This window comes from Chionomys nivalis, chromosome 9 (genome assembly GCF_950005125.1).
Source record: "Chionomys nivalis chromosome 9, mChiNiv1.1, whole genome shotgun sequence".
Taxonomy (NCBI): domain Eukaryota; kingdom Metazoa; phylum Chordata; class Mammalia; order Rodentia; family Cricetidae; genus Chionomys; species Chionomys nivalis.
In genome coordinates this window covers 39,306,136-39,330,445 of record NC_080094.1, presented here as the reverse complement: position 1 = coordinate 39,330,445, position 24,310 = coordinate 39,306,136, and the positions used below count along the sequence as shown (strand labels likewise).

General features: G+C 41.2%; 1 protein-coding gene across 7 annotated transcripts in view; it reads left to right on the top strand.

Annotated features, from left to right (window-relative positions):
• Nucleotides 1–21,310, top strand: part of Plcb4 (phospholipase C beta 4) — a 371,211-nt gene extending 349,901 nt beyond the window's left edge. For 5 of the 7 annotated variants that reach the window (XM_057780478.1, XM_057780474.1, XM_057780475.1 and 2 more), the window contains 8 exons: nt 936–1,051; nt 5,642–5,717; nt 7,421–7,596; nt 9,952–10,053; nt 14,380–14,437; nt 14,866–14,952; nt 17,791–17,827; nt 19,767–21,310. In XM_057780478.1, coding sequence (XP_057636461.1) covers nt 936–1,051; nt 5,642–5,717; nt 7,421–7,596; nt 9,952–10,053; nt 14,380–14,437; nt 14,866–14,952; nt 17,791–17,827; nt 19,767–19,855 — 741 coding nt within the window. In that variant the 3' untranslated portion in view covers nt 19,856–21,310. The remainder of the gene's footprint in view (nt 1–935; nt 1,052–5,641; nt 5,718–7,420; nt 7,597–9,951; nt 10,054–14,379; nt 14,438–14,865; nt 14,953–17,790; nt 17,828–19,766) is intronic. The other 2 variants (XM_057780480.1, XM_057780479.1) reach the window with 1 other exon arrangement.
• The last annotated feature ends 3,000 nt before the right edge of the window (nt 21,311–24,310 follow it).

Genomic DNA, 24,310 nt, shown 5'->3' with positions numbered 1-24,310 from the left:
ATATACATATATGAAGGGAATCTAAAGGAAATCGCCAAATAATGGGAAAGACAGAGCCCCAACTGGGCATCTGTTGTCACCAAACGAAGCTTCCAATACAAGGAATGGATTACATCTAATTGAATCATTGTCCAAAGGAGACCCATGGGGAGCCTAAACAACCGAGGCTGTTTTCAAAACTATATGTTACTCTCCACAAACTGACAGCAAAGCCATATTTCTGAAGACAACACATACAGAACTCGTTGATTATAGAACTTTAAACAGGCATGTCTCCGATGTACATTTCCAAACATGAACTTAGCTAGGAGATGAAACCATGAAGGACAGTGTGAATAGGAGACTGCCGTTTGTCAAAGAAAGCTCTGGAAATGGTCGGGCACTGAGACAAAAAGACAGGGAAGACGGGCTAATGACCATTGGAGCAGCCCTTGCATCTTCATGGTCAATTGCTTTTGACTCTCGGCATGTAGCTGGTTGTTAGGCTTCTATCTGTCTCCAGACTTCTAGAACCAGCTTTTCAATTTGAAGTGGAAAGTAGCCTCAGCCATCAGACGAGACACAGAAAAAGTAAAGAAGACAGCAATCCCATCTAGCATGTAAGTCTCAAGAGGAAAATCTAGGGCCACTTTCATTAACAGTTAAGAACACTTTTCAGTTGTCCATGTTGGTCACATCCTTAAAAGACAGTGTCTTAAACTACACCTTGGGGTGCTACACACATGAACAGAAATGGGTCAAGCAGTGTTTAAATGAATAGAGTTTGTGTGTTGTTATTTCGGGGCATAAGCTAGCCAGGCTACCAGGAGCTGGGGCGGCAGGAACACAGCCCACAGCTCCCACTACAGCCGGTTAAAGGAAGGCCAGACTGGCAGTATACACCTTTCCAGCTCCAACTGAACTCCAGCTCATAACTGCAAATTCTTCCCACTCAGGAGCACAGCACCATGCAGAAGTTACACTGCACACAAGTTGACAAAATCGTGGCCCAATACGACAAAGAGAAGTCAACTCATGAGAAAATCCTGGAGAAGGCGATGAAGAAGAAGGGGTAAGTCTGCTGGTTAATGTCTTGATGCCTCCTCCCTCTAGCAGTGTGACTTTGCACAGCTCAGCTGCCTTAGGCCATGGAAGAACTTAGTGTGGTTTCATCATGAAGAACTACTCCTAGAAGATAAGAGGTCCACTCATTTCCAACCCTGTGTCATCACAGTGGGGTGTAGCATCGGTCACCTTAGTCGTGGTGTAAGGATGATCTCAGCTGAGTTCCCCAAACCTTTAGTTCATGGTAATTAGTTCTGATTTCTTTAAAAAGAAGGTTTAGCATCCAGGCAGTAGTGGCACACGCTTTTAAATCCAGAACTCAGGAGGCAGAGGCAGGTGGATCTCTGTGAGTTCAAGGCCAGCCTGGTCTACAAGAACTAGTTCCAGGACAGGCTCCAAAGCTACAGAGAAACCCTGTCTCCAAAAAAGGAAAAAGTCAACAAAATTTAGCTGAAAATAATTTTAAAATTAACTCTTATACTCTGGGAATTGTTTTATAAGTAATTTTAGAGGGTACAAAAATATAGTTAACTGCATTTCATCAGAGTCCAAAAATGGTTTCTTTTACCCCATATTATTTGTTAATTGTTCTGTGCTATTATTAGCTATCGTTACTACTATTTCACTGTGCCTAATGTACACAGTAAACACTGGCATAGGTCTGTTCATAGGGAAAATATGCTACATTCTTATATATCTGTGGTTTTAGGCATCCACTGGGAATCTTGGAACATGTGCTTGTAGAACATGTAGCTTCATTTTTTGATAATATTAAAAATCCCTTCTTACTGCATTATAATAATCAGACAAAAAGTTGACATTGGTGCAGTTTCATTGATTAAATAGCAATACTTTGACCAGTTTCCCAACATTCTTTCTGGCATCCTCTCTGGAACTGCACGCTGCATTTACTTTTTGCTCTGTTTCTTTATTTTCTGATAGATCCTGTCTCTCTTCGTCTTTCATGGGATTTTCATTTTGCAACATTACTGCTTAGTTGTTTTATAGAACACCTCTCTCTCTGGCTTCAGAACTTCCTCATAGGTAAAGGAAGAAGAGGGAGATTGTGCATCTTGGAGAGACACGCCCTACAGTGCAGCTTTTCTCATGGTACAGGATACCAGTGTAGGTGATGATGGGTCACACATGGCACTGCTGACCTGGTTCATTTGGTGAAGGATGATCCTAGCTCATATCCATCTGCATGTCCTGTTCAATCCTTTACCACTTTTTAGTAAAAAACTTGGGGGTGATACTGTCAAGACTACACACCGTGTGTGTGTGTTTGTGTGTGTGTGTTTGTGTGTGTGTGTACATATGTATGTACATGTATATATATGTATATATATGTGTGTGTATATACATTTTATATATGTTCTATTTCAGACATCATATTGGGCACAGTTTTGCTCTCCTTCAGTGGATTTTATCATTTTTTTTTAATGTTTTAAGTCTCTGCTGAGGTTTTCTAGCCTTCCACGGTGTGAAAGAAAAAGAGAAAATAAGTACAAATGTCTTTCTAGTTTTCTCCCTTTTTTCTCTTTAACATTTAGTCAAGCTATACCTAGAAAACTAAGATTTTTGAACTCAGAATGGACTGTGTTTGTTACAATTCTGGTCTCCAAAATTCTAATTTCAAGACATGGAGCCAGCGTCCTTTGCTTGGGGCAGCAGTGGCGAATATTTATGTGCCCCCTCACCTTGGAGCTCACGTTTGGAGTCGCCTTCATTTTTATTCCAGTTATATTTTCCAGAAAAACACACACCAGGAGTTTGTGTGGACACAGTGTTTATACAATCCTCCTTTGTTTCTTGGATTGTTTTTCTGTGCATCACTGAAGCAGAGCCATGGCTTGTTGCTTTAAAAGCATTCAAATGTATATTTTAAGTGAGTCAGGACAAGTTTCTGGTTCCTGGATTCACACTATTGTGGTGGAGGAGGCTGGCAGGTCATTCGTAGCAGCAGAAGCATGTGGGAGAGCATGTTCGCATCACTTAGGGCCAGGAGTCAGAAGGAACAGCAGCAGTCATAACCATCAAGTCATGTCCCTAATGACCTGCTTCTTCCAGCAAAGCCCTGCCCGGTCCTAAAGGTCCCTCAGCCTCCAAGAATAAGGCCACCTGGAACAAGGCATGCAGAGCATGAACCTCTGAAGACATGTCACACTCAAACCATAAGCATGACTCTTACAGACTTCTGACTGAATCAGCAGCGTTAACTTTTAAAAATGTCATTTTATCATTTTCAATGATGTCTTGAAACAAAATGTTGAACGTGTTTATAAGGAGTGAGGTCTTTACAAATTTTTAACTCTTTCCAAGAATATACTTATTTTTATTTACACATCACTTTTCAACAAATGTTCTGTGTTTTTCCTGGATCACAATTATATTGTAATTTTCTTTTTTAAAAATAAATTTTTGCTACTTTGAGAAATTTACACATGTGTCCAATGATAACATCCTCTGTTTTCTCCCTCTGAATCTGCCATGTTCCTCTCAACACGTCTCCCTCCCAAATTCATGTCTTCTTTCTGTTTTTGAGCCCACTAAATCCAGTTAGTGCAGTGCTTCTGTGCACACATGTGGGCTCTTTCTGTGTTTTACTGTGAGTTTTCAGACATAAGTACTATATAGTAAGTTTCTCTGTCAAGAATGATATTAGGTTCCTAAATTTGTAACAATAATATCCCTAGAACTTTAGATAAGAACTCACTTTTATCTTATTATTTTTATTCTCAAGCATAAAGTGGAATGAAAGTTATGTTCATTACTGGTTCTTTCATATGAGACACTGGCCATTGGAGCCATCCTCATGAGGAGGCAGTGGGTTCCACCACACATAAATCTTTACGCCACACTATAGGAGACCAAAGAAGCCTTCCTGTAGGTTTCTTTCTGAGCCCATGCTGCCAGATGAATATCTGCCCCCAGGCTCTGCGGAGAGAATATTATCAGTACTTGAAATACAAGACCTGAAAAACTCATGGAAAGTACCTTCACAGCCAGTTATCAGACATTTTCATCTGCACAGCCTACTCTAAGGGGAGCTTCCTGTTGCCACCTAGACTTTGTGTTTCCAGGTTGCCAGAATATTGATCAAAGGGGAAATTAGTCATATGTGTTTAGATATTTGTGTAATTAGATTCATTTCCAGAACATGTGTGGGTGACCTTGGGCTGAAGGTGGTCTGAGTTGTGATTTTCCAGCTTCACCATGGTGCAGGAGTTACTTGCGTCCAGGAACACATGAACTTGGAATTCCGAATCTTGCCTTTGCATGGGTTTCTAGTCGTGGGATAATTTCTAGTCAGCATTGCCCAGTCAGCCACATAAGGGGGTCAGGGAATGATTGATCCTCTGCAGGAGACTGGGCAGTTTGCTTGAATTAAATGCATCTTGCACTTTTGATACTTTCAATTTACAGTGTAGGTTAATCAGACCTCATTGCCATGGTCAGTGAAGAAGTTTTCCCTACTCTTCATACCCAGCTGAAGGGCATGGGTCAAGTGGGCAAAGGCACTTTACTGAAGTGTTCCTGCCTAACTACAGGATAACTGTCTCTCAAGAACATTCCATTCAGCTTGGTTAAGGTGGCAGGGAGAAGGTGAATGGAGAAGGCAGAGAAAGAAAAAGATAATATTGGAGAAATCAAAGCAAACGTTTCTGCAGGGGCAGAGAGTGAGTAAGGCAATGCGCAAAGGGGAATAATTATGCAGTCGTGACTTCTTAATATTACAGGGATCCTTAGCTTATGCCAGCTGGTTAAGAAGGCTGGATAAAGCCCATCATTCCATTTACTGTGGAAGTTTGTCTGGAATGAAGCCAGAGGAACATTTCAGCTTGCTGAATAACAGACTGGAGAAGCAACACCCTGAGTACCAGTCATTGAGAAGCGGCGGCTGTGACAAGCGAGCCCATTTGCAGGGGAGAGTGTTGCTTTCCGAGGACGCTTGGTTGATATAATGAAGCACTGTGAGCTGGGCTAGCATAATCCAGAGCATACGTGCTGAAGACAGAAGCCCAGGTCCTGTTCTGGTTTCCGCAATAACGTGGAGAAGAAAATACCAGCTAATACTGGAATTAGCAATAATGGCTTCTGGGCGATCGCCTGGTATATATTTCCTACTCAGAAGAGAATAAGCCACCCCCCTCCCTGCTATGTAGTGCCAATAAATGCTATTTTCTTCCTCGCTGGCATGTTTAAAAGACAAAAATCTGGCTTTATGACCAAAATGAGGAAATTAGAAATTCACTTCAAGACTGTTTTCATTCCTAGTAATATTTTATGGAATAAATACAAAACAGCTTAAAGAAAAGCGGGAACTAAAATGGAAACTCTGACAAGAGACCATAACAAGAAAATAATTGCTAGGTCTGAAGTATTTCTGTGTGCGGTTGAATTGAGTAATCATGGTACAGATAAATTTCTAAGGTATGAATCTATTCCTGGAAAAATGGATGCCGCCCAATGAGCTGTGGCATCATCACACATTTGATGACTATATTGTCTTCATCAGAAAATGTTGTCACAGAGGCCCAAGGGAACTGAAAGATATCTAATTTCTGGCATGCATTTTTCACTTCTCCATTTTCAGGGGAAGTAATTGTCTTGAAATGAAAAAAGAAACAGAAATTAAAATTCAGACCCTGACATCAGATCACAAATCTAAGGTAAGAAAACACCCCCACTTTTTTTTTTTTTAACATGGTGACTTGAAGAAAATATTTTATAGTTTATGTTAGAAGGGGCATCTCAGGATTGATCTGGTATCAGAAGCAGTAGTTGGACTTGGAAGATGGGGTTAGAGGTTTGTGCTTGCGGCAACTTTACCCATCTTTGAGAAAAGCCCCTTCGTGGAATATCTTTTTATCTTGTGTGTAGAAATAGATTGACGATACTTATGTTGATGATCCTGATGTATCAAGTGAAACAGTGAGCAAAGGGGCAGGAAGGAAGCACCACAGGTACTGAAAATACAGACTTTGCTTCCCTACAGAGGGAACACCAAACACGACGCAAGCAACCAGGCTGTGGACTGAACACTTGCTTGCATTTTACTGCATCATTGCTAGGACTTTTAGAGCGATAAAAATTAAGCTGACATTTGAAGAGTTGAACCTAACTACTGGCAGTTTCCCCAAGTCAAATGAAACTAAGATTTTGAAAGATCTTAAGTAAAGCTGTGAGCCTTTGGAGAGGACCTCAGTGCTAAGACTCAGGAAGAACACAAACATGATTTCAGCAACAAGAAATTTTAAATTATTGTTAAAGCTCTCAACTATAGCACATGCTCGAAACAGCAGCTTTATACGGTTATGTAAGGCTTTATCATCCAGCCCCATGGCTCTAACACATGCACAGACCAGTCACACTGTTCTGATGGAGTCCTCCTCTGTGCTATTTATTTTGCATGGCAGGGACTATGCATCATTCTCCATTCTCTCTGCCCCTTTTTAGCTTTGGATATGAAAATTAGTGCTTTATGCACTGTGCCATGAGTTTTAGATACTTTCCTCATGTAGATCAGAAGTCTTGACAATGGTATCAATTTACTTTGGCTGTGTACTAAGCTGCCAAAATGTAATGCCTTTAAACAATGATTATTTATTCACTCATCATTCTGAGGGCCACAAATTTGGACTGTATTCAAGTGGTTGACAACTCTGATTTTGTGGGGCTCACTCAAGCATCTACAGTTAGCTGAGGGTTCTTATCCTCACTTGAATATCTGATGGGTTGCTACCTGCAGGGTGATTGTGTGCCTTGCATGATCTCCAGCCTCCAGCAGGGCAGTCTGGGCTCATTTGCAGGGCACCAGCCATAGAAAAATGAAAAGATCTTGTTTGTATACCTCTGCTTTAGGAACACTTGCTGTTGTCTCATTGGGTAGAGCAAGTCACAGAGACAGTCAGATTTCAGGATTTGGAGAAACAGCCTCTAGCTATTTATAAAGGGGACTGAAAAACCACGTCGCACAAAGTACGGCCTTGAGAAGTGGAGGACTTTCTGCCCTAGTGCCTATTGAGGGTAGTGAAGTAAGCCATAATCTAGGAATAAGAGGACACTCAGTTCTCTCTTCAGACCTGTGGTATAGTAGAGGTGAGGCACGAGATGAGGAAATGTGCTGGAACCGATCAAGACCCAGGCACACCCAAGGAGGAGACAGGCAGTGAAATAACAGAACAACGTAAGAGACTTAGCAGCCAGACTGACGGGTTGATCCCCATAAAACAGTCATTAGTGATTGTTGCTTTTGTGGGTTGTAGATGTCCATCGAGTCACGAAACAAACTGGCCTGCGTGAATAGCTTATGCTTTCAGTGCATAGCTGACCCAAAAGGTTCCAGGTGACCCATCCCATCTTCCCCACACAGGTCAAAGAGATTGTGGCCCAGCACACAAAGGAGTGGTCAGAAATGATCAACACGCATAGTGCCGAGGAGCAAGAGATCCGGGATCTGCACTTGAACCAGCAGTGTGAGCTGCTGAGAAAGCTGCTCATCAACGCTCATGAGCAACAGACCCAGCAGCTGAAACTCTCCCATGACAGGTGGGAGAGTCAAACACCGTGTGTGTGTGTGTGTGTGTGTGTGTGTGTGTGTGTGTGTAAGAACAAAAACGAGTGCAATGTATCTCGTACACTTAGTATGAGGAAGCCGATTTATATGAAGTAGTGTCTGCCAATGGCTCGCATGTGTTAGGAAGACACCACAGTCATGTAAAGTCAGCTCAGATTGCAAGGTGCCTATAATGCCTACTAAGAAATGTTCTTCCTCCTCTAAGTGTTGTGGGGTTCAGTGGTAAATAGGGATAGAGGTGAAAAACAGCTGAATTCTCTTAGGAAGGTAAGACATAAGTCCTGGCCAGTGGAGCTCCTTGGGTGATTTTCATCCCACAGTGGCAAGGCATTCAAGAGAGCCTCCTTCCTTTCTGTACATTGCTGGGACTGCACTTTAGGAGGACAGACTCAATCAAGAGGTGGCAAAGATCTATCAGTTCATTTGCTTATCCCCACTTCAGCAACGGGCATATTGCTCTTGAAATACTGCCTGAGCTGAGCTGGACTTCTCCCTGGGCAATAGAGTATGTCTTTTTTCTTGCATCTTTACATCCCAGTTTGCTCGTATCTTGCTTGCTCTTTATTAAGTGCTTACTGTATGCCGTAGTCAGGGGTATGCTGATATAGACGAAATAATACAAAACAAACTTTATACCAACAAACTAAAATGTTCATTTTTTTTTAAAAAATGGCAACTGCATAAATTATATGGTTGTATGCAAAAACTTCCAGCCTTACTTTTGGTGAGACATCCTGACATAGAAAATAAAATGGTTTTGCCATAGTTTCCAGTTCTCCCATGAGACAGTCGGATGGTGCCTGGCATGATCTGGTGTCCTCTCATGAAGCATGCTGCGCCCGGTGGAGTTCTGAGTTCGGGTTTGCTTCCACGGGTCAGAGGGTGTCTTGTCTTCTTTTTCAGGAGCGCTTCCATTTGCATGTGCACTTTGCGTCAAGTCCCCGTAGCAGCATCCCTTCCCCGCTTTGAGCGCTGCTACAGTGGCAGCTTGTAGGCACCTGCCCTTATTTCAAAATGGGTTAGAGTACGAGGCACTTTCGAATCATATCTCTAACCACATGGAGAAAAATTATAAGCCTCAAAGTTAGATATTACCTGAAAGAAATAAAAAATTTAATTTTTCATTGCTTAGAAAGTCATTTAAATGCGTGTGCACGCATACACACACACACACACACACACACACACACGCAAACCCAGCTGCTAATTTATCTTAAAATTAAGTCTGTGGCGAGAGCATTCCTCCTCACAGTAGTCTTCCTCACAGTAGCAGCAGTACTAGGGGTTTTTTTTTTCTTTTTAAATCTCTGTTGCCTAGTGTATCATTTCTTTTTGGCTTTGTGATTGTTCTCATTTACTGAATGCTTTTTTTTTAGCAACATTTGGTCATTTATAAGCAAAGGAAAGGAGGGAAGAGTGGTGTCTGGAAAGATCACTTTACTACCAAGTTGTGGGAAACTCTGAGAGCATTTGCCTTGGGTCCAGAGTTCCTCTCATTGTCCTGCTCATGGGATATAAGGTGGCTGACCAAAACCCCATTTTAGCCTTGCCCATCCCTCTTGACGTAGAACAAACCACTGGACCTAGGTAACCAGCATCCTTGCCTGTAAATTCCACGCAAACTCCTAAGGAGATCACTATTAAGTGAAAAATTATTTGTAATCACATCCATTTTAGTCTTCTAAACTATATGCCTTTATTATACACAAGAGTGAATCAAAAATAGACACGTCTGTCATACACACGTGTGCGCTTACACAGTCACTAGTCAGCTGTCAATACAGGTCTGCTCTTTCCTATACTTGGAACTATTTAGTCCCTTTCATTCCCATGGACTGTTGGTCGGCAGGAAGGTCATTTGTGAAGGTTAGAGCATCCTGTCCCTTCCATCTCACTGGGTCCCAAACAGAGCATGGTAAAGTTGAACATCTGTGTATTTCTTTTTTCTTTTTTTGAGTAAACACAGCATCTTTGCTCAAACATACCAGCTACAGCACATGTCTCCACTAGGTGGCAATGCTCTCCTCAGCCATTGCTCTCCTTCCTGAGCTAGGGTTCCTTCCCTCCTTTGCCAAAGGACAAAAAAACTCCATGAGCTCAGACATGTAAAAAAAAATTGAACTTTGCCCTATTGTTACACATTGTCTTTGTATCTGTTGTTTTCCCTGTAATATATCATAAAGGCACCCTTTTAAGGCGTATGATACTTTATGGTAAGCACCAGGACTTCATCTGTATACTCACTCACCTTCAACTGTAGCCTTATGGAGTTCTTAATCGCCATCATATGCCTCTCCATTCATTTGTATCTTATTTTTATTTCATAGGGAAAGCAAGGAGATGCGAGCCCACCAGGCTAAGATTTCTATGGAAAATAGTAAAGCCATCAGTCAAGATAAATCTATCAAGAATAAGGCAGAAAGGGAAAGGTAAGTGTGAAGATGCTCACTGGGACAGTCTGGGTTACTGGGATAGAGTCAACAGCATTAGACTGTGTAAACTCAACATGGATCTGAACTGTAACACTGGAGTGTCCTAAGAGTCCTGTTAGTACAATTACTATGGAAGGAGATTATTACTGCAATGGTGTAGTGGTTCCCAATATTTTCCTGATAACTGCCACTGGTAAACTCTAATTTATATTCACACATTATATATAAAACCTGACAATAATCGATTTAATTCTGTAGCATTCTTCCTGCATTCTATCAAACCATCATGATAATCTCTCTGCAGCTCAGATGTCAGCAAGCCTGGATGCGATGATTCTGAGTTTCAGGTGTCATCAAATCTGGATGTGATGGCTATGAGCGTCAGGAAGGCTTCTTCTCACTTTGACTGACATCCTTCGACCTCAGGGATTGTGTATAAAGCTTCCACATAGATTTTCTGGTTTGTCTATGAGTTAGGTGAGCTGTCAGGAAGGAGAGATTGAGGCAGGAATCTGGGTGGATGTTACTTACCAAGCAAGGGGTCTTCCTCAAAGAAGATGGGAAGATCGGGTGGGATGAGACCTGATTAAGGCTGTGGTACCAGGTGTTATATGCAAACCTTCACTACAGCTGTTAAAGGGAACCACAGGTGGTTTTCAGTAACTGTGTTACCCATAGCGGGGTGTTGCCAGGGAACACAGATAACAATCACCTCACTACCCATCATCCGTCTGTGAGTATCCAGAAGCCTTCAGTTTCACAAAGACCAGGCCAGAACTGTGGGAGCCGTGGACAACAAGGGTCCTGCTCATGGATGGATGGTAGCTGCTGAGATGGCTTTCTCTCTGAAGACCAGGGCCACGGAAAGGGTGTTTCCTGCTCCACAAAACACAGAATACAGATTAGCCCTTAGGGACCAAGAGGAAAAGGAGTGTGGCGTTTCAGGCTTGCGTGTCACCCCGTGAACCAAGGACTCCTAGAAGACTTGGCAGCACAGAAGTGGGCTTTCTGTGCTTTAACTCGACTCCCCAGCCTTCTAGGATACTCAGTGGGTGCTGGTGTTTCAAGAACTGCCTCAGTAGCATTTATTCTTTTCAGCTATTGAATGATGCTAGGTAATAGTAAATCAAAATATGACAAAATACAAAGCATCCTGCCAATTAACTCATCTTTTATAGAGAAGTTTTGCTAAATACCATTTATATATAATAGCCCACCAAAGGGAAATGGAATTCCATAGTAGTTTATCTTTTTATTACATTTATTTACTTACTTTATGTGAGCATGGTGTGTGAAAGAGAGCAAGACAGAGAGAGAGCGAGAGAGCAGGAGTGAGCACATAGGAGCACCCACAGTCGTACAAAGTGCTCATGTGGAGGTCAGATGACAACTGTCAGGAGTCGGTTTGCTCCTGTGGGTCCCAAGGATCAAACTCAGCTTCTCAGGCTTGGTTGCAGGTTCCTTTTCCCACCGAGCCATCTTAGTGGCCCTCCACAGTCATTTTGACCTGGAGATGAGTGCTGTCTGTGCCTCCCGGGAAGAAGGTTCCAGGGAGATCATTAGTCATCTGTCCAGCGATTGTTTGTCATGTGACATTGTCGTGTCTCTCTGACTCTTGTTAACTTTTCAGATCTGCCAGTCTCTGGACACTTTCTCAAATAAGGAACTCTGTTTAAAAGTGTTATATACATAGAAATAAATATATCTTCTTCAGTTCAAAACCCTCAAATACTCTAAAAATACTAAATATGGATTAATATTTAACTTGAATTGTTTTCGACAGTGTTGTTAAATTTGGGCTGTACAGAGTGAAATATAAAATTCACCGTGAAGGCTGGGCTATTAAATCATCCTTTATTGTATTTTATCAAATATATTAGAAAATAGACTTAAGTTCATCTGAGTTCAAATTTTCTTTTATTTTTTATTTTTTTTTGCAATGCAATGTCTTATTGTATTTCTGAGGCCAGCCTGAAGCTCACTAAGATTCTCCTGTCTCAGAATATTGAGCTCTGGTGTGAGTGGGGTAGCTACCATACTCAACTTTCAAATCACCCAAAACTCTAAGGTGTTGCTATTGTCATTATCCAGGCTTTAAAAATACTGTCTTTAGCTGGGTGTAGTGGCACATGTCTTTAATCCCAGCACTGGAAAGAGGGACAGGTGGCAGAGGCAGGTGGATCTCTGAGTTCAAGGCCAGCCTTGTCCAGGACAACTGAGGCTACAGGGAGAAACCATGTCTAAAAAAAATTATCTTTATTTTGATGTATATCTGTTGACTGAAACTTTTTGTCTATCGTTATCTGATCATAAGGCATCAACAAATAGCTGTTTCTAAAATAATGATAATAACCTCTGTGCCAACAAGTCAACCACCCCTTAAGAAGCACATGTATATGGTTTTGATTTCAGTTTTATCATCCCGCTGAGGACTGAAGTTAAAGGTTTATCATAAGACTTAGCAAGACCAATAGAAACTAAAATGTTATTCTATTCCTGGGTCAGAAAAGACTTTTGAACAGAAATTATATGATATTAATAAAAAGAAATGAAAATGCAAGCACTGTTGATCATGGATGGAAACTTCAGTGATGTTTACATGAAAAGTTTTTTTCCTAAAAGATGTCAAAATTATTGTTGTGAATGCTCAAAGAAGACATAAAGGTAGAAACCAGAGTGAATACCAAGATCCCAGTTCAAAATGAATAAGAAAACGCACCAAGTACTAGAATGGGGGGGGGGGCAAGAGAAAGCATCCAGAAAGAAATGGCTTTTGTGGAAATTGTGAGAGCAGATGAGATAGATCCTCACTAGACTGTCAGCAGGAACGATCAGGAGGAGAGAAGAAGCACAAATTAGTGGTGTGTGGAAAGAAAACTAAAATAAAAGAGGAAAATAATTTTGAAAGGCTTCTATAATGCTAATGGTACATTTGAAAATATGCGTAGAGTGGAGAATTCCTTAGAAAAATGTACGTACCCCCATGGACAGCCCACATCCACATGAATACAAACAGCGCTAATTGGATTTGGAGGTTATTAATAATGTTAATAATAAAAAAGAAGACGTTGGAGGGAGACTAGTTGAGGGCACTGTGGGATGTTGGAGAAAGGTAGTAGGAAATTTACATTGTATACACGTATACATTTTCAAAGAATAATTATTATTTTAAAAGAGAAAAGGAAAACACACATGAAAAGACTGCAGACGGAAAAGCCTGAAAAGACATCGTCCTTAGAGAAGTCCACCCATTTGGATGGTGTGTAGTCGTGAAAAGCACCCCACCTACAATCAGGGACACAGTTCAAACAGCATGATGCACCCAAAGGGGCAGAACCGTCAGCATCTCGTAAATCAAGGTTGGGCAGCTGTCTGGGGAAAGCAGTCCCAGGCTTCCTCGTAAAAAATGCAAATTAGGGTTAAAGACAGAGCCATGGGATGAAGAGGAGGCTGTCCATATCCTACCAGCAAGCAAGTCTGCAAGCTTGGGTTTGTGAAGGAAGTCAAAAATACCCTACTAAGTCCTTAAAACACACGGAATGATGTTAGCATACCAGCAGTATTTATCAGTGCTATGTGCGATCTCATTAGAAACACTGAAGCCCAGATGTCTCAGCCCTTCTGAGTCTAACTTTGGAGCGGAGAGCACAGCAGTCTATCTTTGGTAGATCCTCTGGGTGATTTATGCACAGGAAAGTTTGAACACTTAGAGGTATTTCTCATGGACACATCCATATATAGTTAAAATTATTGAAATGTAGCTAAGTAAGTCTATGCCAGCCCCAGTACTTCCTCCAAGGAGAGGAAGGAGGGAAAATAGAATCTGAAGGAGTGCAAAAGAAGTTTAAATTTCATATGTAACATTCTCTTTTACTTATGGACAGATGGCTGTGTGGTTAGGGGTGCTTACTGTTCTTGCAGAGGACCTCAGTTCTCCTGCCAGCACCCACATGGCAGTTCACAACTGCCTGTAACGCCAGTACCCGAGGATCCAACACTTCCGTTATCCACAGAGGGCTCCTGCACATGCAGGGCGCAAATGAACTCGTGCAAGGAAATGTGCATTTACTTGAACAAGATAGCAAAGATCTTTAAAGTTGGAGACCATAAAGAAACATTATTGGTTAACCTGAGTGATCTGTACGTGGTTGGTTTTTTATGCTTTCCTAAGCGTTTTGTGTGTTTAGAAAATGCTACAGTGAAGATTAAAGGGAAAGGAAGCGATAATCTAATCCGGAAAATGGGGTACGGGAAGACTGGTTCTTACGGCTGTATGCGAACCCCATGTGCTGTCACGCTGTCATCTGTCTCTATTGTTTTTAGGCGAGTCAGGGAGTTGAACAGCAGCAACACTAAAAAGTTTCTAGAAGAAAGAAAGAGAGTGAGTATTTCATGCTTTTCTCGGCATTCCTCTTGGAAGAAAAAAATCTGTGAATGATAACTTGTGCTAGCCTCCAAGCCTTTCAGTCTGGTTGCCTAATTTCTTTATTTTTCTGTACCTTAAATATTCCAACTTTGCCCCTCCCCAAAAGCCAAAGCAATCTCTTTCTGCTGTCACTATGGAAATGATCTGACAGCATTTTATGTAGGCTGTAAAGCCAGATTTCAGTCATGCAGAAGTGTTCAGTTATGCCCAATATGATTTGCCCAATATGATTTATGAATTTAAACTCCTAACAGTTTTTGTGGTATTTTTCATTCCTTTTTTAAAAAAGTATGGTCACCCTCAGTTAAATGATGAGTTTAATAAGCCATCCGTCATTTGTAATATTGAGACTACAACTTGAAATTGATCATATTTTTTTCCAGCTGGCGATGAAACAGTCGAAAGAAATGGATCAATTGAAAAAAGTCCAACTCGAGCACCTAGAATTCCTAGAGAAACAGAATGAGCAGGTATTTCACCCAATGCACATGGCAGACATCGGCTTCAGGGTGGTGGTGCCGTGGCCCACAGGAACCCTCTGGGAAGGACTGTGGCCCGGAGTCCAGGGAGTAGGGAGGTAGAGAGCCTTGCTGGGCGCTTGCTGTACTTTCTCTTTTTCATCCAAAAAAGCCAGAAGTACCTTTTGTGGAGTGGGAGAAGAATGTGGGTGTGGGGCGTGAAGAGTGCAGAGTTGTCATAGGGCTGGGTTTCAAGAAGGAGGATATGAGCAAACAGGTTGCTAATTACTCCTCCATTTTCATTTAAAGCTTCGCAGCTTGAAGTTGGTGGGTGTTAGCGTATAAAAGTCAACCAAAAGAACCATCTCTCTTGAGTGCCAATCTAAAAAAGTGAATGTGTAAATTCTTCCCAGAGTGTCACAGTGGGATCTGAGTTTGCTTCCATAACTCAACAAGCAGCCCAAGAGCTTAGCATCTTCTCACTGTTTGTTTGTTTGTTTTTTTCTTCTCAAAGAAAAGAAAAACACTGACTAGAGAAGTTCAAGCTTACACACAGTGGTTAGTAGACGGCACTTGCTCAGGTACCTGCACCAGGACACATCTGCTTCCCTGCAGTGCAACATAGCAGGCTCTATCCCACATGAGCCTTCCTTACAACATCTGTAGCTCTAGGAGAGTGAACATTTCTGTCTTACTTGGTCCCATTTCGTTCTTGGTTTGGACATTGTACTTTGTTGATGATTTACATCCATTTAGAAACTGCAAAGAGCTTTTGATGAAATAATAATGCATTTTTCTTTTCTATTTCTTCCCCTCTAGAAAGCAATCCGATGTAAGATTTTTTCAGAGTAAATAGCTCACCCTGAAGAATACTTCAGAAGGAATTACATTTTAAAAGGCCCTTGAAAAGAACACAAAACCATAGTCATTTTTGTGTTGGAGCTTAGGTAACACACCTAGCTTCTGGCTTCAAGTTCTCACACTCCGTTGGACAGAACTTGGTCCTATCATGGTTCCGAATAAAGTGTCTTAATTCTAGTCATAGCCCTGATCCCCAAGAGAGACTGGACATGTGTTTGGTCCTAGAAGTCCAGTTGTTTTGGCTTCATCAGAATTAATCATATTCTGGTATGCATTATGTTTTCCGTTTTTAAAGCGCATTCCAGAATGTGTCCCTGGCAATACAAGACTGTAAGAAAGGGTAAAGCTACCATCCCCAAAAGCTTCAGAACTCACTTCAGAGGTTCAAGGAAAGTAGAGGGTGAGGATATCTTTGAGAGAGTTTAGAATCTGCTTTAAAAGAAGGGCATGATGAAAGGGAAGGCACTGTTAGGTTTTAACTATCTAAATTAGGAAACTATTTAGAAATTACCATGTCGCTTAGCAACAGGTTTGACTAAAGAATGTAAATGTGCTAAAAATTGCTCATCACTACATAATGGTGTAGATCAGAGCTACAGAATACAGTGTTCAGGTGTTGCTACTTTTAAGGCATAATAAAGAAATCACTATGAGCGTTAAACTAAGTCATGGATAATTCAAACCACATCAGATTGCATTAAAATATGAGGTTCCTGAGAGTTGTGTTGATTGGATCATGTTGTAAAGATGCTGGCTTTTTGTTCTTAAACTTCACATAATGCCTATTAATGTGTCATAAGATCATCTACCACCCTCAACTCAGGCTTTGAGTCACGGAAACTTACGAAAGCACCCAACGTGAAAAATATCCAAATGTAAAACTGTAATGATATTCAAGGAAAAGGCATTCACTATGTCAAATAGCAACTTCCAGCAAACATAGAATTGGGAGTGAATTCCTACATTAAGGTTCAATTTGCAAATATCACTTGCTCCATAGCAAATTAAACGCTAGGTTTTTGTAGTGTGCTTTTAAACACAAGGCCAAGAAGTGCTGGACTCACAGTTTGTCTGCCTGCTACAACACTCTCCTAGGCTCAGTGCAGGGGTCCACTGTATATCCACTTGTTTCCGCATGTCGACAAAGGCTGGAGCCACGTAGCAGAACTCCATCCATAGTCAAGCAAGCGTTCCTTCAGCAAAGCAGTCAGTCATCCTCATGAAACCCAAAACTTCTAAATTAACTTTCCAAGCTGCTGCTAAGCCCCAGATTTCTTCCCTGTGTGTAGATCAAAGATGATTTAATTTAAACACCCATACAACATAGCCCTTTCTAGTTTATTTTCCCTAATCTGGTAGAATTCCCTGCCATGCCCTACCAACCCCGAAACAAAGCCTGGTGGATCTAATTAGACTACTGTCAGAGGCACTGGGAGTAACAGCTAACAGGTTCACACAATTTATTCTCGATTCTGGATCCTGTGGCCTTGATAAACACCTTTTAGACTTGTTTCCTTCATCAGCCAGTTGTTCACTTAGACTTCCAAGGGCCAGGGCATTTTTTTTTTTTTGTGACTTAGTTTTTCCCATAGTTCTCCAACACAGTGTTTCATCTGTCTTGACATATACCATTTCAGACATTTAACAGTATCGTTACTGTCACATTCAACTCTTAAGAGTTAATATCTGTCATCGACACCATCATTCAATAAAGTGAGGTAAAGGGCTCAGCTAAAGCTCAGACAACCTACCCCCTTACAGGAGAGAGGCACACGTGGGACTAATAGGCATTGTTTGGTTATTTTTATTCCTTTGTTGAGTCAGCTTGGGGAAGGTTGTTGCTAATGGGTGTGTATGTGTTTTATTCTTAGCTTTTTTTTGCTTTTCTGTATATGGTTTTGCATTCATTTCTCAAAATCACTTCAGTATTCATTTATTTTGTTTTCTATGTATGACTCAATTTTGACATTACTATTTTTGTACAAACAGCTTTTGAAATCCTGTCATGCAGTGTCCCAAACACAAGGTAGGACTGAAATTTTGATGATAAGCAAGACCTTGCTTTTCTCTGGCTACATCAGTATTCTTGATTTGATTTCCATTTATGACTCCCATCTGGTCATAACTAACTAATATCTTAAGGGGTTAGACTTAAAACCCTGGCTATTTCATACTTGAGTTCCTCATCCTACTTAATCTGAAATGCTGCCACATCTGTTTGTGGTAGTGTTTTAGCCAGCATTTCCAGTTGTAAATCTGGGAATCAGGTTGTTATCTTGAAGAAAACCCAGACATAAGAACACTATTTACATATAATGCCTGTCTTTTCAGTGGTGTAGTATTGTGGTCTATGTGCAGAAATGTTATACTACAATGACTTTTGCTATGTTCTCTGTTAAGTCTGATCCACTTATGACTAGTCACCCCTTGTAAGGTGACTATATAATTGACTATTTAAAGCAGAAACAATATATTTTGGAGAAAGATGTCTGTTCTTAATAGCCAGACTTCAACTGAGTTGTCCCAGGCAATAGAAGTAGATGGTCACCCTGCTCATGTAAGAATTGAGCTCTCAGGATAATCTTTCAATGGCATTTTATTATGCATTCTATACTATGTTCAACAGAGTCCTTAAATGCAAAGGGGCCAAAATATAGGGAACCTTATTACTATCCACTGAGCATCAAGTCATTTAATTTCCAGCGCTGACAGTGTCTCACGGCCATCTCTTATAATACTGTTCGTGTCATTCTTTCATGTTTGTATATTTTTCTCCATTTCTTCATTTTCCTGTATTACTATATGTCAGGCATTGAAAATTATATGGGTAGAGGGAATCATGAGCCCCAAGTTTACACAGATCTAAAATTCTGTGGTGATGTTATATCTACCCTCACTAAAATGAAGGTGAAAGCCATATTGTTAAAACACTTCATTGTCTGTGAGAAACTGGTTTTGTTATGGAACTTCATTTGGGATACTTAGATACTTCTAGTATGATCTAGAATTGACCAGCCTCTCCCTCTGACTCTCCGTTTAGCTGGAATATCAAAGAAGACATAAGCAGTAGCATCAGGGCACTTCGGAATCTTCCTTCCACAATGTATCTTTATAGATTTCCTCATGTTTCCCTCCTTACCTGTCCTTTGTTTCAGTGACCGGTGGGAGAGGGACTGTGTCCCTACCATACCAAAAGGTGCAAGCATGCGGGTTGGGTATCTAGGCTTTCGGTTGGAAAGTCAAAGTTGAAATGAATCACTCGGTTTCCCCATGTTCCCAAGTAATTACTTGTTACTGGAACCTGCTTCTGCTGAACCTTTTGAATAAGCTGGTTGCTTTAGTGACTATCTTAATTTGTGATATTAAATTCATCCTGGCTTATATTGGTGTTCCATAAAAAATAAATTATTCCAGAGAAGCAAGAGCTCCAGAGTTTGGATAGTAAGATTTCTGGAATCATCCATGCTCCTGTAATGGTATGTTGATAGGACTCCTGTCAAAGCAGTGCTTTTACCCTACCTATCCCCATCGAAAGACTCAAGTCTTAATTACTTTTAATTAAGTTTTAGACTATTTTAGAAATGAGTTATACATAAACAATGCTATTCTGAAAATGATAGAATTTTCCACACAAGGTACCAGCCACACTAAGTCAAACAGTTTGATCATCTAAGTAGCTGGCTCAACTTCTTTACATTAGATCTTCCCCAGAAATTTGTAGGCCAGTTTTTCTCAGACTTTTATGTACATTAAACTCTCCTGGATGATCTTGTTGGATAGATTCAGAAAATCTTAAGTAAACTCCAAGATTCTGCATTTCTGAGAATACCCCAGGAAGTTCCGAGGGTGTTGGTCTACTTGTCACGTGTGTATAAACAGGACAGGCCTAGAGGAAACAGACGAGAGCCAGTGGGGTCCTTCAGAAGGGGATTTCCATGTGTAAGGCCATGTTTCTGGTGTTGTAGGCGAAGGAGATGCAGCAGATGGTGAAATTGGAGGCCGAGATGGACCGCAGACCAGCAACAGTAGTATGAAACTCCAGAGTGCAAACTGAGGCTGGAAAACCATGGACCATCGGGAGATCATGCCCAGCTTCTAAACTCAGACTCCACGGATTTTTTTTTTTTTTTTTTTTTTTTTTTAATGTACAAACACGGTGTTATCTGAAACCACACAGACTGGGGATGACCAAATGTTCTTCTGTTTAACAATTGACTATTGAATTTCTTTGGCCAACCAAAAATAGCTATGTATCCACAACAACAATAACAAAGAATCTCCTATTCCTGACAGGCAGAGTCGAACCGTGCTACACAACTTAAACATGTTTGCTAAAAGACAGCATCACAAGTCAGTGGGCTTGGTGTTAACAGCTCTGCTTTGTGATGCATTAGGACATGTTTGAGCTGCTGCTGCAAAAAAAAATAGTGCATTAGTAACTTAATAGTAAGCGCATGCACTAGAAGAAGCAACTCTGTCTACAGTTCCTTAGCAGAAGTGGCGGTCTGCTGTCCAAATCACTTTGCGGAATTTTCTATACCTAAGTTACCTCATCAGAAAGTGCCATGCTTTACCATGCCATAAGATGCTAATTTCCTGTCAATGTTGCAGAAACTGTTAGACTAATAGAGACACAGAAGCGTGTACCTGTGCCAAGCTCATCAGTGCTTCAAGGGCGACTCGGCGGGCTCGTTTCAGAAAGTTTACAGCTGCCACTGCTCTGTAGGGATTCCTTCTGCAGGTTCCAGGTGTTACCGTTCACTATACACTATAAGGGTTGTGAAGTGGTTGTTGGCAAAGGTTTGTAAATGTGACCATGTACAAAGTATTTATACTCCCTAATTCTCACGGTTATAGCGCGAAATCATCTAAACATTACCACGTGACAAGACTAGTCAACAAGAATCATAGACCTAATGTTTTGCATGATGCACAAGCACCAGTTATGACTAACCCGTTCCGACACAGTTACTCTAACACCAAATAACTACTGGTTAAGTAAATGTATGGCACAGAATATTATTTGACTATCAAGACTTTTAGCATAATAAAAAAAAGTCTATATATATGTGTATATGAATTATGTGGGCATTCTTGATACTTCAAGTTCTAGTTTGAAAAAAATACATAACTAATTTAATTTTACACAAAAATATTTATGCAGATTTTCAGACTTTCATATCAGGAAATAACCTTTTTATGTCTGTTAAATATCCAAACAATTTGCTACCGTGTTAATCTGCATGGTCTTCTAGCCTGCTGTAGTTGCCTTGCAGGTGGCGCCTCAAGTGTTATGCTGGGATCAAGTCGTGCTACCCAAGCCCAGAGGAGCGCACAGAGACCTGGTAGCCTTGGGCGAATCAGAGTCCTGATTTTAGGATGTAAAATGCCAACTTAATTGTTGTATATGATTGTACAAACTGATTCTGTGTGTTCCTCTGAAGAGGACAGAGAAAATTATAACATGAAGGCTGAAATTCAACTTACAACTTCTCTAATAAAAAAATGAAAACACATGTTATATCTGAGTATTTGCTTCCACAATGCTTTCTAGAATCCCTTTGCCTTCTCATATACAATCTCTTTGTAATTTTCTAAAGGGGCTTTATTTCATATCTCCGTTACGATTTCCCCGACACAAAACACACAGATTCTACATAGAGAAGTCGTGGGTTCTTTTGCCCACCCCCCACTCCCCCAATGATGATTTGAGTAGTTTTCACACACCATCAAATTCCTGGTTTTCTTATTTGTAAAACAATGGAATCAGACTGCATATTTTCAGCACCAACATCCCATTTTAGTAAAAGGTTTTCTTCACAATTGGGTTGCCAGTTTTCAAAGATTTTGATCACTTCTCTTCCTCAAGGCCAGCGGTTCCCCCAAGAGCCCCATTTGGCTGTCACTCTATCTCCTGCACCGCAGCCACCATTTGCCATTGCCTCTGCTTTTAAGGCTCCTATTGTTAGGCGTCCTGGAAGAGGAGAGAATCCTGGGCTTGTTAGGGGGTGGGGTGAAGGGAAGGTGGCGGTCCCGGAGCGGGGGATGGGAGGAATGGAGGGAGAGGAAACTGAGATCAGATTAAATAAATAAAAAGAAGGCTCCTAGTTTTCCCCTTGTCCCGATCATGCCTTCTCTGTGTTTCCATCATTCTCTACCAGTTTTAGAGTCTGAAGCAGTTTTTATTTAACCCAGATTGTTTTTAGTATTTCAAACATATTTACCCACTGATCTATTGAAACAATATTGAAGTAAACACAGCTAAGATAACATGGCAAAATTATGACTTTTTGTTTTTAAATATATATTGCTCAGGGCTGGAGAGGTAGCTCAGCATTTAAGAGGGCTTTCTATTCTTGCAGGTGACCAGAGTTGGGTTCCCAACATTCATGCCAGGTGTACAACCACCTGTAACTCCAGCTGTAGGAGATCCGATCCCCTCTTGCTTCTTTTGGCACCCACAAACGTGTGACAGACATTCGCATAGACATGAATACATTTTTAAATTTTTGATTTTATTTAATTGGCCCTTTTCCCATTTATTTTACATACCAACCACAGTGTCCTCGCTTTCCTCTCCTCTCATTCCCTCCCCTCAACTCTCATTTATCCTCCTCCCCATCCTATCCTGTTTATCCATTCAGAGAGGGACAGGCCTCCCATGGGCTTGAACAAAACAAGGCACATCAAGTTGAGGTAGGACCAAGCTTCTCCCCCTGCATAAAACCTGGGTGAGGTAATCCAGCATAGGGAGCAGGTTTCTAAAAGCCAGCTAAGTGCCAGGGCAGGTCCTGGTATCACTGAATAGAAGCCTTACAAAGAGACCAAGCTACACAACTGTCAGGCACACATGTGGAGAGCCTGCTTGGATCCCATGCGGTCTCCCTAACTGTTGGTCCAGAGTTGGAGCTCACAGGAGCTCAGGTCAGCTGTCTCTGTGGATTCCTCTGTCATGACCTTGACCTCCCTCCCCTCACTTCAGGAGTACTCCCAAGGTCGGTCCAGTGCTTGTCTGTGGATCTCTGTATCTGCTTCCATCGGTTACTAGGTAAAGGCTCTCTGATGACCTTAGGGCAGTCACCGATCAGACTACAGGAGATGGCCAGTTCAGATACCTTCTCCACTATTGCTAGGAGTCTTAGCTGGGATCATCCTTGTAGGTTTCTGGGAGTTTCCTTGCACCAAGTTTCTCCCTAACCTGGAAGTGACACCCCCCATCAAGATGTCTCTTTTGTTACTCTCCCCCTCAGTCCTACCTCCAACCTGCTTCCAGCACCCAGCCCAGCCTCCAAACCCATCTCCCCACATCCTGCCCTCAGTTTACTCAGGAGATCTCTTCTATTTCCTCTTCCTAGGGAAATCCATGCATCCCTCTTAGGGTTCTCCTTGTTACCTAATTTCTCTAGGACTGTGGATTGTACCTGGTTATTCCTTGCATTACATCTAATATCCACTTATGAGTGAGTACCCACCATGTTTGTCTTTCTGGGTCTGGATTACCTCACTCAGAATGACTTTCTCTGTTTCCATCCATTTGCCTGCAAATATCATGAGGTCATTAATTTTACAGCTAAGAAATACTCCGTTATGCAAATATACATTTTCCTTCTCCATTCTTTGGTTGAGGGGTATCTAGGCTGTTTCCAGGTTCTGGCTATTATAAATAATGCTGCTATGAACATAGCTAAGGAAGAGACACTTTGTAAAGTTTATATTGCACCCAAATCTTATAATTATTAAACAACAACAACAGCAAAAAGAAACCCTTGCTAAGTAAAGTGGCTCATTCTCCTCTAACATTAAGAGCTCTGCTGTGTTTCAGGGCATATTGCTCTAGTGTCTGATCCCCAGAGAACTCTGCCTTCTAGGGTCTCCTAGGACCTCCTTCACTAGGCTCTGGCTACAAAGGAAGTTCCTTGTCTTCTGCTATGTGGGAGGGGCATTCTTTTTGCTGTTCATTTTGACATCCTTCTGGGATATGCAGACCTGCTGGATCTTTGCTGTTAACCCCAGATTCACCCATCACATCATCACCTTTGACCAAATGTCTCTACAGTACCATGTGGTTCTCATACAGTGGAGCTTCACAAACCCAGGAGACTTGAAGCCTTTTTGAATTATGCCCTAAGACATACGAAGTGAGCCTGGTTCTGCTAAGCCCCAAGATGTGCCCGGGTTTTCACCATATCTTGCTTCTTCTGTACCTAAGATGTGTACTTTTAATTTAGGGCTCTGGAAACTTCACACTTGATTCTTCTTTTGAAAGGGTGCATCTTTGTCAGAAATCAAGTGGTTGTAGGTCCAAGGATATATGTTTGCGTTGTCTGTTCTGTTCCCTTGATCTTTGTGTCTGTTTTTGTACAAGTACCATGCTGTTTGTGTTACTATGACTATGCAATATAATTTAAAAATCAGACACTGTCTCGAAAAACCAAAAAAAAAAAAAAAATCAGACACTGTGACAGTTGTAGTCTTTCATTCAGGATTCCTTTGATTCTCATTCTCTGAC